Consider the following 12,936-nt stretch of genomic DNA (forward strand, 5'->3'; position numbering starts at 1 on the left):
ATGCCGTACAACTTATATGAATGGACGGAGTTAGTAATAAAATTTTGCTTAATGAGTAATTAACTTGATTATATGCATGACTCATATTTGCATAAAATATAGATCGAATTATTTTGTAAGGAAGTTATTAATTCGTTACAAATTCTGCATATGTATGATTTATTTTAATGTTTATATATTTTGGTTTAAAATTTACTTAAGCTATGTAGTGATTGATAATGAACCTGTGATTTGATATTAGGCTGAATCATAAGCTTTGTTGTAATATAGACTTTGAATTAATATGGAAATATTCAAATCTGTGCTTTTGTCTAGTAATGTCTCGTAACCCCTTTCCGGTGACGGATACGGGTTAGAGGTGTTACAAAGTGTCTCTACACGTTGTACATGTATTCTATTTTATACACTTAGTCGACATACGTCATGGGATCCAAACGGAGATTCTGACAAGCTGCAATTATATGAGCGTATGGATAACGTAGTGCGTCAAACACCCCACAGTCGTATGTCCTATTTCTCAAGTGTACACGATATTGCCCGCCAATAATACCTTGGTTCGGTCCGTCAAACTCCTTCACATGAAACCATAGGTTATCACGATCGTGACACACTATGTGCATGGTGTTAACTCATGCCTTCGCCTTGTTAATCTCTAGTAATACCTTCGCGCACCATACATGACCTCCCTGCATTTGGCCTTTATAACTCACTCTCGCTTTGGAAATAGTGCCGCTAAACAAAAATATGTCTCTCGCACAATGGCTGTTATCGGCAAATGATGCATTCCTTTTAGAACATAATTTATGCATTTAGCCAGGTTTGAGGTCATATGACCATATCGTAGGCTGCCATCGTATGCTTGTGTCCACTGTTCTAAAGGTATGTTACAAAGGTAGTCTGCGCCTTCTTCATTAACTGAATGCAAAACCGCTAACATCTCATGAAAACAGTCCTTACTTATCTCATACACTGCCAATATAAGTTGATAACAAAAATTACATACGACTCTTCCATTCAGAATAAATTGAATATTAAAAATGTAATTATATTAATAGAGATTAAATACCCATATTAGTCACTTGCCGTCGTTCAGTTGTAGATCGATATTGCCCGTAATAGTTGGACGCAACGTGCCTTAGGCAATACCAATGGTGTGTATGATGTCATTGGCTTCCTTGTCGCTCAATTACGGCTAGTATTCTAGTGCCCCGATCCGATATAACACATTTATCAGGTTGAGGGCAAACATGCCTTCTTAACCTAGAAAGAAAGAAATCCCAATCATCAGCTGACTCCCCCGGTGTTATTGTAAACGCAATTGGAATGATTCTCCCACTGCCATCCTGTGCCACAGCTAGTAATAGCCGATGGGTATATCTACCATACATAAAGGTATCGTCAATTTGGACCAATAGCCCAACATTGCTTAAAGCTCCAGAACAGACGCTTGAACACTTGGCATTCACGAAGCAATCGGTCGTTGTAGTACGCAAGTGCCATTTCAAGGTCTGTCATGCAACCTGAGACATATCTCTCCAGCACCTGACACGACTCCCACACTTTATTATATGAAGCGTCCCATCTACCATGCATCTTTTCCAACGCCTTCTGCTTAGCTATCTAAACATTGCGATAAGAGAGCGTGTACTTCAATTGGCTACGAATATTGGCAATTAAGATCGGCACTAAAGTCTTCGGATCCGCCTTCACCGTCAGTAGTATTAAGCTAGATAACATATCTGAATCTATCTTGGGATGATCTTGTGAAATACCTATTAACAAATTATGTTAAATAATGCAACATTACGTAATAACAGTATTATTCAAAAACCCTAAACACCTAGTAATACTTTACCGGTAACACATGTATGTGGACCTTTGTACTTTTTTATCCCCCACAAGCCTGCCCTTTTCCTTAATAAGGCCATGATTTTCCATGAATATGTACCGTTTTGCACTGCACACTTGGCCTCAAACTTATCGTATTTGGATTTAACCACATTGTAGTTAACCCCGTTCATGATGCTATGTTGTTTCAATGTACCAAGAAAACTATCATTATTGGAAAACTTCCTACCAACTTCCATTTCACCGGAATCTAATGACAAACTTGTATAGTCACGCCTTCTGTGTGGTAGATCTGGAAACTCCAATGCATCATCTTGAGATATATCGACATTATGCATGTGGGCTAAAGGCGAGTACACCCTGAATCATGGATCTTCTTCTTCTTTATCTGAACCCCCTTCAACATCTTCAGGTATGGTTGGAACAGGCTCCGGTTCAGAAAATAATCCAACTTTTGCACCATCGAGGTCAGGCTGTCGAGGTGGATCCACTCGGACTCATCATCCGACCCACCATCATCTGCAACGAACGAGGTCCCCTCGCTGATGGATGTCGTAGGGAGTACATCATCCCTTCTCCTGGATGTTTCGTAATGTCCCCAATCCGATGTGGATTGCCAACCACTAGAAGTTGATGTCATTCCCTAGTACGTATTTCCAGTATCAAACATCGACCCACCGAGGTGCATGTCCCATCCACCAACGGAGTGTCGTGCAAGAGTTGTGTATTCCATACTGCTACCAAACACAGGTGCTTCTGTGTTCTGCCACCCACTAATGGAGTGTTGAGTAGGGGTCGTATATTCCTCTTGAACAACATTAGGTGTTGAAGTCGCAAATGTATCATTTGGCGATGAAAATTGTACATATAACTCAAGATAGGGTGATCCACTAGCAAGATGAGTCTGCACTATTGCCTCCAAGCTACGAAGACCTTTGATGTCGAATAAGTCATATCTCACAGGATCAACCGAAGTACAAAATCGATACTTACTAGACAAAACTTTCATTGGCGTCGTTCCGAAGATTTTACGCCTAATTCTTTTACGAAGTTCTGTCAAATCTATGTTCTAGTTAAAAACTAGTCGCATTGTGTTCTGCGATAAAAAAACAACGCCGTTCTCTGTGTCACAGACCTCGCCGTCATAGTAAATAACAGCACTAATACGTTCACTCATCTTCAGTTTCTATTTTACTTTAGCCTCAATTTCTCTTGCTGTAACTTATGCAACCTGAGAATAAAATTTGGCTCATTTATAGACTAAAGCTTTTTCAGATACTACTGCAGTAAAAGAGCGTCCACGTGGGAGCTTTTTTCCTTAATTTTGCTGACTGTGCATCCTTCTTGAAGCGTTTTTTACACTATTTTTTCAAAAACATCTTTTCAAAATTATTTTTTCAAATACTACTGTAGCAAAAGAGCGTCCATGTGGGAGATTTTTTTCGTAATTTTGCTGACAATGCATCCTTCTTGAAGCGTTTTTGACACTATTTTTTCAGAAACATCTTTTCAAAATTATTTTTTCAGATACTACTGTAGCAAAAGAACGTCCACGTGGGAGCTTTTTTTTTTGTAATTAATACTTAATTTAATTAATAAACCTTAAAAACCCTAAACCCTAATTTAATTGATTTTTTTAATTTCATAGTTAATTTAATTAATTAACCCTCAACTCTAATTTAATTAATTTTTCCTTTAAAAATACTAAAACCCTAAACCCTAAAAACCTTAAACCATTAAACCCTAATCTTAAACCAATTAAAAACCCTAACCCTAAAAAAAGGGGCAAAACACTCCCACAGGGAAGCGTTTTGCTGACACGTCCCCTGACTTCGTGTTGACATGGACGCACTTTCGGGGAAAATGGCCATTTTTTATTGAAATGTCCTGACTTTTTGATTATTTACAGAAAATGGCCATTTTCTGTAAATAATCAAAAAGTCAGGACATTTCAATAAATAATGATATAAAAGGGCTATTTTTAGTAAATTGTCCCAATTTTGACATAAAAAATTATCTATTTAGCATTTTTTATTGTTACAAAATTACTCTTGACAAGTAATGAGAAACAAAACCTAATTCATTAGTTGCACCACATCACCTTGTTGAATTTTCTTAATTGTAAATTCTTTTGGATTTTTGATGGGTTTATAAATTTAGGATTTTTTTAAAAATTTTAACTTTTTAATTATTTAAAATATGCTTCTAACAAAAATTTTACTTTTTAAGAGTATTAACGCAATATATTTTATATTTTTAGAGATTAATTCAAAGGATTTAAAATTTTGCTTTAGAAAAATGTAAGATCCTGACAATTATATATATATTTATATATATATTAAAACCACTCTCTTTTTCTTTTGTATGTGACGGTGAAAATTAGTGAAATTGGTTGGTGGCTCCCAGAAAATTAGCGTGGTGGTCTATTTATTTATATGGATATTATTTAATATATATTTTGTTGTAGTTCCTTTTCTATATAAACTTTTAAAATATATAAAAATAATTAAGATATAAAATATTAAAATTTGTCTTAAAATATAAAATAGTATACCAAAAGGTAAAGGTCGATTCACTGCTGCAAGCCATGTTGCTCGAAATGAATAAAACACAATAAAAGTATCACAAAATTCCTATTTTATACTTTGAATTGCATTTTAGCTCTTTTTTAAAGAAAATGGATAAATTAGTCCATGTATATTAAATGAGTGAGAAAAAAACTCATTCGTCAAAATTTGGTGTTTGTATATAAGGTATAATAACAAATTTAACCCTCAACCTTTACATATTTATTCAATCTGATCCTTATTCTTTTATTGGAAGTAAATTAAAATATTTTTGAAATTAATAAGACTAAAATATAAAAAAACCTTATTAATAAATTACAAAAATCAATTTAACCCTTTTAAATTTTAAAATTATAAAAAAATTATATATTTTTCTTCCAAATAGAGAACTGATGTGGCTGCCTACAATACCACAATAACTAGTTGAAAATATGTCAATATCTTTTAAAAGGACATCAAATAATTTAGTTTAAGTAAATAGTCTTTGCTCTTTGCAACAACATTTATGTGGAGTGCACCTCGTATTCACCACTCAACATGTTCACTGTGACGAATGGTTTATTTTCATTTTCGGGCTTCAAAATAACCCAAAAACATAAACTCATTCTTCTTATCATTTTTAAGTAATCCACGTAGAATTGCAAATGAATCATTTCTATTTTCATTTCCATTTGAAAACCTACATTCATTTCCAAATGATTCCATTTCTATTTTGAAAAAAATCATAATCATTATTGAATATTTCTCATTTCTCTATTTCCATCAATTCCATTCATTTTGATTCAAACACACAATTTATTTCTAGTTTCAATGAGTGTAATGCCCTGAATAATTTAAGTCTGTTTTTGTGAAATCTAACGACAAATGTGTATCTGCTTCAGTGGTTAAGTGTTTTAGGTGTGTGTGTGAGAGTTTTTGGGTTCAAGTCCTACTTTTGGAAAATTTTATTATTTTAGACCCTAACCCTATCCTTGGTGGGTTGGGTTATATTTTCTTGTTAGTAAACTCATATCAGAATGAGCTTGTTGGTTTGAGTGGTAAAGAGTTAAATTATTGGAGGTATTGTGTTCGAATTCTTGCGTGAGCGTAGGTGTTAATTTTTGCCGACGGTGGTTCATAGTGGTTCAGTGGTAGTGGGATTCTGAGTTGGGTGGTTATGGATGTGAATGTAGTGGGATTTGGTTTAACCTTTTTATTTTTTATTTTATTTTATTTTTCATTTTATTCTATTTTCCCAAAATCTCTCCTTTTTCTAGTTTCTAACTTTTTTTCTCTGTGTTTTCTTCCCAACAAAAATTTTCTTTTTTTTTTCCTTAATCTGTCAAAATTATTCTTCCAAAATTACGATGATACGATTTTTTAAAATCTTCGTGTGTCTGGTAAGTGAAGGTAGTGAGTTTTGTTCGAATTAAGGGTAGTCGTTTTAATTGTTCTATACCAATTATGGTCCTTTTAGTAATGTGATTATGGGTTGTTTGGCAGCGAATCATAAGGAATGGAATTCTTCTCCTGCAAAATCGTAGTCGGGTTTGTTCGTGAAGTTGGGTAAGTAATGAGCGTTTGAATTTTACTGTTGAAGGTTTCGTTGGTTTTGTTTAATTATGGATTAAAAATTGATTTTGAGAGCGTGTAATTCGTTTATAGGTTTTGGCGGGTCGGGATTGCTTACGCATCAAAATCGAACTAGGTGTGTACTATTAACTTGAGAAACTGAGATTTGACGAACGCCAAAAATTAGGTTTGTCAACGTCACACGAGCATGTGCCCGACCGTGTGCGAGATACGGCCATGTGACTGATAAATGTGTGGCCATGCACATGACACGACCGTGTGACGGTGTAAGTGTGGCCATATGAGCTATGCCAAGTTAGGCGTGTGGGCCACACGGGCATATGGGCATATGGACCCTAAATTCTAAAATTTTCCCTAGGGTCGCACGAGTCGTTCCAATTGACTGTAGGCCTACCTTAGGGTCGATTAGGATTAACCAAACCCTATTTTTTTGTGAACTGATACTTTGATAGTCCGATTTGAGTAGGAAACTGATATAAATGCCTGATTGTATTGTTAAGTATGTATTTATCTATTTACAAGCATGCTAAGCATGTTTATTCTATTATTTTGGCATCTGTATTCTGTATCTGTGTTTGGGATGAGATTTGTATATGTGGACGAAGTGATCTGTACGATGACCTTTCGCCTATACTCTGACAGCTTAACTGCATATTATCTGTTATTTGTCGTATCGACACTATATGGTGTGTAGGGATGGGTGGGTATTTTTAATCCCATATGGTGTGTTGGGATGGTCGGAGATGGTGTGTAGAGGATAGGGGTAGGATTCAGTATATCTGTTCTATTAATCTGACTCTGATATCTGTATTTGTTATGGACTTATGTCTGAATCTGTATCTGATTGTATATGAAATACTGTATATGTTGTATGAAATTTTTGTTGGGTTACACACTGAGTTTACGAAAACTCACATCTATTTGTCTGTTCTATTCCGGTAATCCATGGACATAGGCAGGTTGGTGCAACAGAGGCTCAGTGGTGACCACTTTACGGGAAACTATTTTTATTATTATAATTTAATGGTTTTTACTGAAATTCTAGTTTTCGTGAGAATTTTGTAATTTTTGGACTCTTCGGACTTTTTGGACTGTTTGGTTTAAAATTTTGGTTTGGATGCGTTATGATTTTTAAACTGCGACGATTCGACAAAAATATCGATTTTACACGAACAAATGTTATTTTTGAAAACACGAGCTTGATTTTGATTTAAACGGTTTTTCAAACTTTCGTTGCGAAATGATTTGGTTAACCTTAAAGGATAACATGTAACAATCAATAATAAATATATAAATGAATATGTTTTATTAAACTTGGATGTTTTATCGAAGTATCATCGGTTTCAAAACCCTTAACGTCTAGGCTGAGTTTGGGGTGTTATAATGAGCTAGTGAATGGACCGATTGAACATACGTAATTAGGGCTCAAATAATTTATAATTAAGTTCTGGCTTTTTTCTTATTAATTATAAATTCATTTGGTCACGAAGTCATTTCACTACAGTATCGTGACTGAGGTTTCCCTTGCAACATACCATTACGAAAGCAACTACTCAGTGCTCATCCAATGACATTGTCATAAGTGTGTTACCCTCATAGGATATCCTTGATCTCTTTAGGATAATATATGTTTTCCCAATTTGATCATATTTTATCTCATGGTAATCATTACATATTCCTTCATAAAAAATTAATTACTATCCGATAGTAATTAAGTTATTCGTCACAAAGACAAAAGACCAATGGTCATGTTTACTTTTCATCAATCATGTAATGCCAATGAGAGGATATTATTTACACATGTCTCAGATAATGAATTCCACTATTTAAATGCTACATACTACAGAAGTCGTACACTCAACGCACCAGCTTTCGGTTCCTTATCTATTTGAACCCAAGCTTTTACTTACATAAAAGTATGTAAGTCACACATATATAGTTCGCTATCCACTCAGGATTTAGGTATGTCACACTATGAATGTCATAAGAGAATAGATCCATAAATGGATTCATGATCTATTCTACTTGGGTCCAGTTTGATGTATTGTCAGTCCAGTTATATAACACCCCCTAACCCTTATTCGTTGTCGAAACAGGGTTACAGAGTATTATTAGACTTTTCCAATCAAATACGAACATTACATATCATATTATTATAAATAAAACAAATTAATTATATTGTCCCTTTTTATGAGCCTTCGAGGCCCAAAATATGTATTAGAAACAAATCGGGACTAAATCGGGTACTTAGAGAATATTTCCAAAAACATCAAAAATTTTCATAAAAATAAGGGACACACGCCCGTGTGGCCAAGTTATGTGGCTTACATGATCAAGAGACACGCCCATGTCTCTGGCCGTGTGAGCATTTCGAAATGTCCCAGCCCGTGTTCAAACTTAGGTGCATACTGACTTGGAATATTAAGGTGCAGGGGTTACACAGCCAAGTCACACGCCCGTGTACTAGGCCATGTGTCACACACGGTTGAGACACACACCCGTGTCTCTACCTGCGTGAAAATACCTGAGCATTCAGTTTTGATATTTTAAAGTTGCAGGGGACACATGGCCAAACCACATGCTAATGTGTTAGCCGTGTGTCTTACACGGTCCAGTCACACGCTTGTTGTAGCACCCCAAACCCGGCCCAGAAGTTATTGCCGGATCCGGCATGCCACATCAAAAACGTAAAAAAAAAAAAATTCCATTCTAAGTCTAGAAAATCGTACTTGATGTTCAAAAGATTAATTCATTAAGGGTTAAACTGAATGGACGCTGTACACCAAGTAGGAAACCGGAAAAGAGATGGTGAGTCCATCGGACTGCTTAAGTACCAAGCTCCTTTCGGATCCAATCCTAGACATGCATACCGCCATTGCCACACCTTAACGTCATGGATATTTCTAGGAAACCGATTTGATTAAGTCATTTTTAAGAAAAGTGATTAATTTTGGAAAATACTTTCATTGCGGAAGCTTTGCTTGTTGTCGTGTTATTTTGAAATCCACTGTTGTTTTTGAAAACGCGCCCTAAAGCTATCCAATTTCAACAATTAAAATAAGTAATACCTATCTCAGTAATACATATTAAAACCATTAAAAATAATTAAGCGGCCTTATTACATTTAAAAACCCAAAACTTCAAACGTAAATAAAAGGATGTCCAGTTCACCAGAAGAAAATCAAACTTTCAGAACGGCTGGCCACTCCGAATTCTCTCACAGCTCCAAGCCCACTATGGTTGGGGATTTCCTATGTGGATGAAAATAAAAGGGGTGAGTTTGGGGAAACTCAGTGTGTAAGGAAAACCCATTCAAAGCCCCAAGTCAGCTCAAGCCTATTGGGCCTAAGCCCATTCAGGTAATAGTGGTATTGGGCGAGCCCTTTTCAGATTATAATAAACCGGCCTTAGCCCTTATTCAGATAACAAGATGGCCCATAGGCCCATTTCAAAATACATGCAACATCGTAAACATATGCAAGCCCATTTGGGTAATAGTGGTACTGGGCGAGCCCTTTTCAGATTATAATAAACGGGCCTTAGCCCTTATTCAGATAATGTATGGCCCATAGGCCCATTTCAAAATACATGCAACATCAAGAAACATATGCAAGCCCATTTGGGAGACTACTCAACCCACCAACCACTACACTCCACCGTACCAGTCCATACACTCTATGTGGGAATAGCTCAACCCACCCAAATTTAACACTCCACGATTGCTTGCCTTTGCTTGCTCGATTAACAATAAATTGAGGCAAAGCCTCCAAGACGTGGACAAGCCACTTTCAGTACTTCCTCCGTCAATATCCCAAATCCATGCATCGATAATAACAACATGGCATGCAAGAAATAACAACATCAAACATGCATTTAGGTCAATTTAACCCTAGGGGTATTTCGGTAATTTATCTACTAGGGCAAAAGCAAATTTTCCACTTTTAAAGGTATTTTAGTAATTTATCTATTTTAGGGTTTTTCATGCATATTCCTACTTTTCACGTACTAACGTAATCACGCATCGAGTGTTCTTACCGAATTGGGCCTGCTGGCCCATCATTCCAATTTTGGCCCATTAAGCCCAAAAATATCGAGGGCACGTAAATCATGCACTTTGCGGTCCAAACATTGCAGCTTACCAAAAACATTAATCGATTTACCTCACGAGTATTCGCACACTCGCAAATCTACAAAATACCGATTTTCGGCATTTCACTTTTCGACTTTTTGCCGATCTAGACTAAGAAAGAGGTGTTAGTTACACACATTTGCTGACGATATCTTGACGAGATCCACACACGAACCGCCTACAATTAGATTACTAACACATTAATCTAACTATTCAAATACGAACTACGTATTAACCCCTTATAATATTCGGCCAACCACACCTACAGATCATAGTAAGCTTATAAGAAAACAATTAGCAACTCATTAACAAATTTTTGTCAATGTTTACCACATAATCATAATTTCACTGCAAGCTGTCTTCCTGAGCAACAGTCACTAAATCATTTATAAATGGAGCTAAGAAACTCCAAATCAAGTTCCGTTAATTTTCCTTGAAAATAGACTCATATATCTTCTATCCATAAAATTTTCAGAATTTTTGGTTTAGCCAATCAATACCAGATTTTTCTCAAAGTTTCCCATGTTTCACTGTTTGACTAATCTGACCACTCTTCATTACGAATCAAATTTCTCATTGTACAGAATTCAAAATATGTTCTTGTTTATTTCATTAGAAACTAGACTCAATAAGCTTTAATTACATAATTTATTCAGCTTCTAATTCTTCTCCCACAATTTATGGTGATTTTCCAAAGTCACGTTACTGCTGCTGTCCCAAGCAGATTTATTACCAAATCACTCTTTCACACATACCTTGCATGCATGTTATTTAAACATGTATATCACCAATCAATCATCACATATCTATGATTTTACTTAAGTATAATCTCCATTTCATCATTTTAAAGCACAACATGTTAGCCGATTTTTCCTTTAGCATCTAAGGCACATGCATGCTCATTTGTTTGGCTCAACTTCACCTATCTTCCATTTTTCATCAAAAGAACATGAAACAACAACCATTTCCTTCATTTTAATTCATGACTAAATGCTCACAACACAACTAAAAATCAAAATATACTTCAAGAGTTAAGGTAGAATCAAGAAGAACTCATGAACCTCAAAATAGAAGCAAGGTACCAAGAACTTACCTTCAATTTTCCTCCTCCTAATGACCGAATACTCAAGAGCTTTCTCCTCTCCTTTCTCTTCTCTAACTTTCAGCTATGATGAACAAAGATGGACAAAACTTTGTTCTTTTCACCCCTTTTCTTTTAATAAAACTTCATATTTCATCCATTTAATTCTTTAATACAAAAGACATGATATTCTTATCATGAAACATTTACCTAACCCATTATCATGGAACATTTACCTAACCCATTATCATGGAACATTTACCTAACCTATTATCATGAAACATTTACCTAACCCATTATCATGGAACATTTACCTAACCTATTATCAATTTGTATCAATTTGTACCATAAATTATGGATATCAAGTGTACATTTTGTCTACAACAACATGATGGTTGGCCACTTCATGTAAAATGGGAGGTTTGTCATGCAAATCCTCCTATTTTACACTCCTATTTATTTGGCCACTACAAATTAGCCTATAGCATTTTCAAACATTTTCACATAGGTCCTATTTAATAATTTCACTCCTTTTTCTTATGGAACAAAAATTAACTAAAATTAGCGGGTTCTATCTTAAGTTTGGGCTTTTAGAGGCCCACTAACATAATTAAACCTATGCCAACATTCACGAATTCCGAAAATTGGGGCGTTACAACTCTACCCTCCTTAAAGAAATTTCGTCCTCGAAATTTACCTAATCCAAACAGATGAGGGTATTGTTGTTGCATCCTCTCTTCTGGCTCCCAAACTCAGAAGTTTCCCCTTCCTTAACTTGTTGAAAGCGAGCGACCAAAGACTCATCGTTCAACTGTTTTTCCTTAATCTGATCCACCCAGGTTGGCCTCACTTGCAACTCAGCCAACAGACTTCCATCATCATACAGACTCAGATGAGCAAACATTGCTCTCAGATCAGATACAACTCTACGACTTAGAGCATCGGCTACCACATTAGCCTTGCTTGGGTGATACTTGATCGAACAGCCATAATCCTTAAGCAACTCAATCCATTTCCTTTGCCTAAGGTTCAGCTCCTTCTGAGTCAATAAATACTTAAGACTCTTATGGTCAGTGTATATAATACACCTTTCTCCGTACAAGTAATGTCTCCAAATCTTAAGTGCAAATATCACTGCTGCCAACTCTAAATCATGAGTCAAATAGTTTTCCTCATGAGGCTTAAGCTATCGTGATGCATATGCAACCACCTTACCCTCTTGCATTAACACACAGCCCAAACCCACGTGTGATACGTCACTGTACACAGTAAAATCATTCCCAGACTCCGGCTAAATTAACACAAGTGCTTCAGTTAGAACTTTCTTCAACTTCTCAAAAGCTTCCTGCTGTTTCTTAGTCCATACAAATGGTACTCCTTTCCTTATGAGTTTTGTTAGAGGTGATGCCATCACAGAAAAACCTTCTACAAACCTTCTGTAGTATCCTGCCAGTCCTAGGAAACTCCATATTTCCGACACCGTCCTAGGCGGCTTCTACTCCAAAATCGCTTCAATTTTCTGAAGGTTTACCTTAATCCCCTCAGCAGAGACCACATGTCCTAAGAAGGTTACCTCCCTCAACCAAAATTCACATTTGCTGAACTTCGCAAAGAGTTCCTTCTCCCTTAATACTTACAGCACTATACGGAGATGTTGCTCATCATGTTTCGTTTCAGTTTCAGAATATACCAGGATATCGTCAATAAAGACGACTACGAACTGATCCAAAAATGGTTGG

General features: G+C 36.0%; 1 protein-coding gene and 1 long non-coding RNA gene across 2 annotated transcripts; both read right to left on the reverse strand.

Moving 5' to 3' along the window:
* Positions 1 to 1,163: 1,163 nt before the first annotated feature.
* LOC128296592 (uncharacterized) lies at positions 1,164 to 2,186 on the reverse strand. The gene is made up of 3 exons (XM_053032025.1): positions 1,856 to 2,186; positions 1,627 to 1,772; positions 1,164 to 1,508 (listed from the first exon to the last, which is right to left on the reverse strand). The coding sequence occupies exons 1-3, from the start codon at positions 2,184 to 2,186 to the stop codon at positions 1,164 to 1,166; spliced, it is 822 nt and encodes a 273-aa protein (XP_052887985.1).
* Positions 2,187 to 9,060: 6,874 nt separating this feature from the next.
* Positions 9,061 to 11,354, reverse strand: LOC128296350 (uncharacterized). Its single transcript, XR_008286933.1, has 2 exons — positions 11,210 to 11,354; positions 9,061 to 9,238 (listed from the first exon to the last, which is right to left on the reverse strand). It is a non-coding gene; the product is annotated as an uncharacterized LOC128296350 (long non-coding RNA).
* Positions 11,355 to 12,936: the final 1,582 nt, after the last annotated feature.

The sequence above is a fragment of the Gossypium arboreum genome, chromosome 8 (assembly GCF_025698485.1).
Source record: "Gossypium arboreum isolate Shixiya-1 chromosome 8, ASM2569848v2, whole genome shotgun sequence".
Classification (NCBI taxonomy): domain Eukaryota; kingdom Viridiplantae; phylum Streptophyta; class Magnoliopsida; order Malvales; family Malvaceae; genus Gossypium; species Gossypium arboreum.

Bases quoted from the DNA above. Each gene is read 5' to 3' on its own strand.
- LOC128296592 (XM_053032025.1), bottom strand. From the start codon at position 2,186: ATGCATAATGTCGATATATCTCAAGATGATGCATTGGAGTTTCCAGAT. The intron at 1,773-1,855 runs GTAAAGTATTAC...ATTTGTTAATAG, and splicing joins TCCACATACATGTGTTACCG to GTATTTCACAAGATCATCCC. The intron at 1,509-1,626 runs GTTTAGATAGCT...GTTGCATGACAG, and splicing joins ACACGCTCTCTTATCGCAAT to ACCTTGAAATGGCACTTGCG.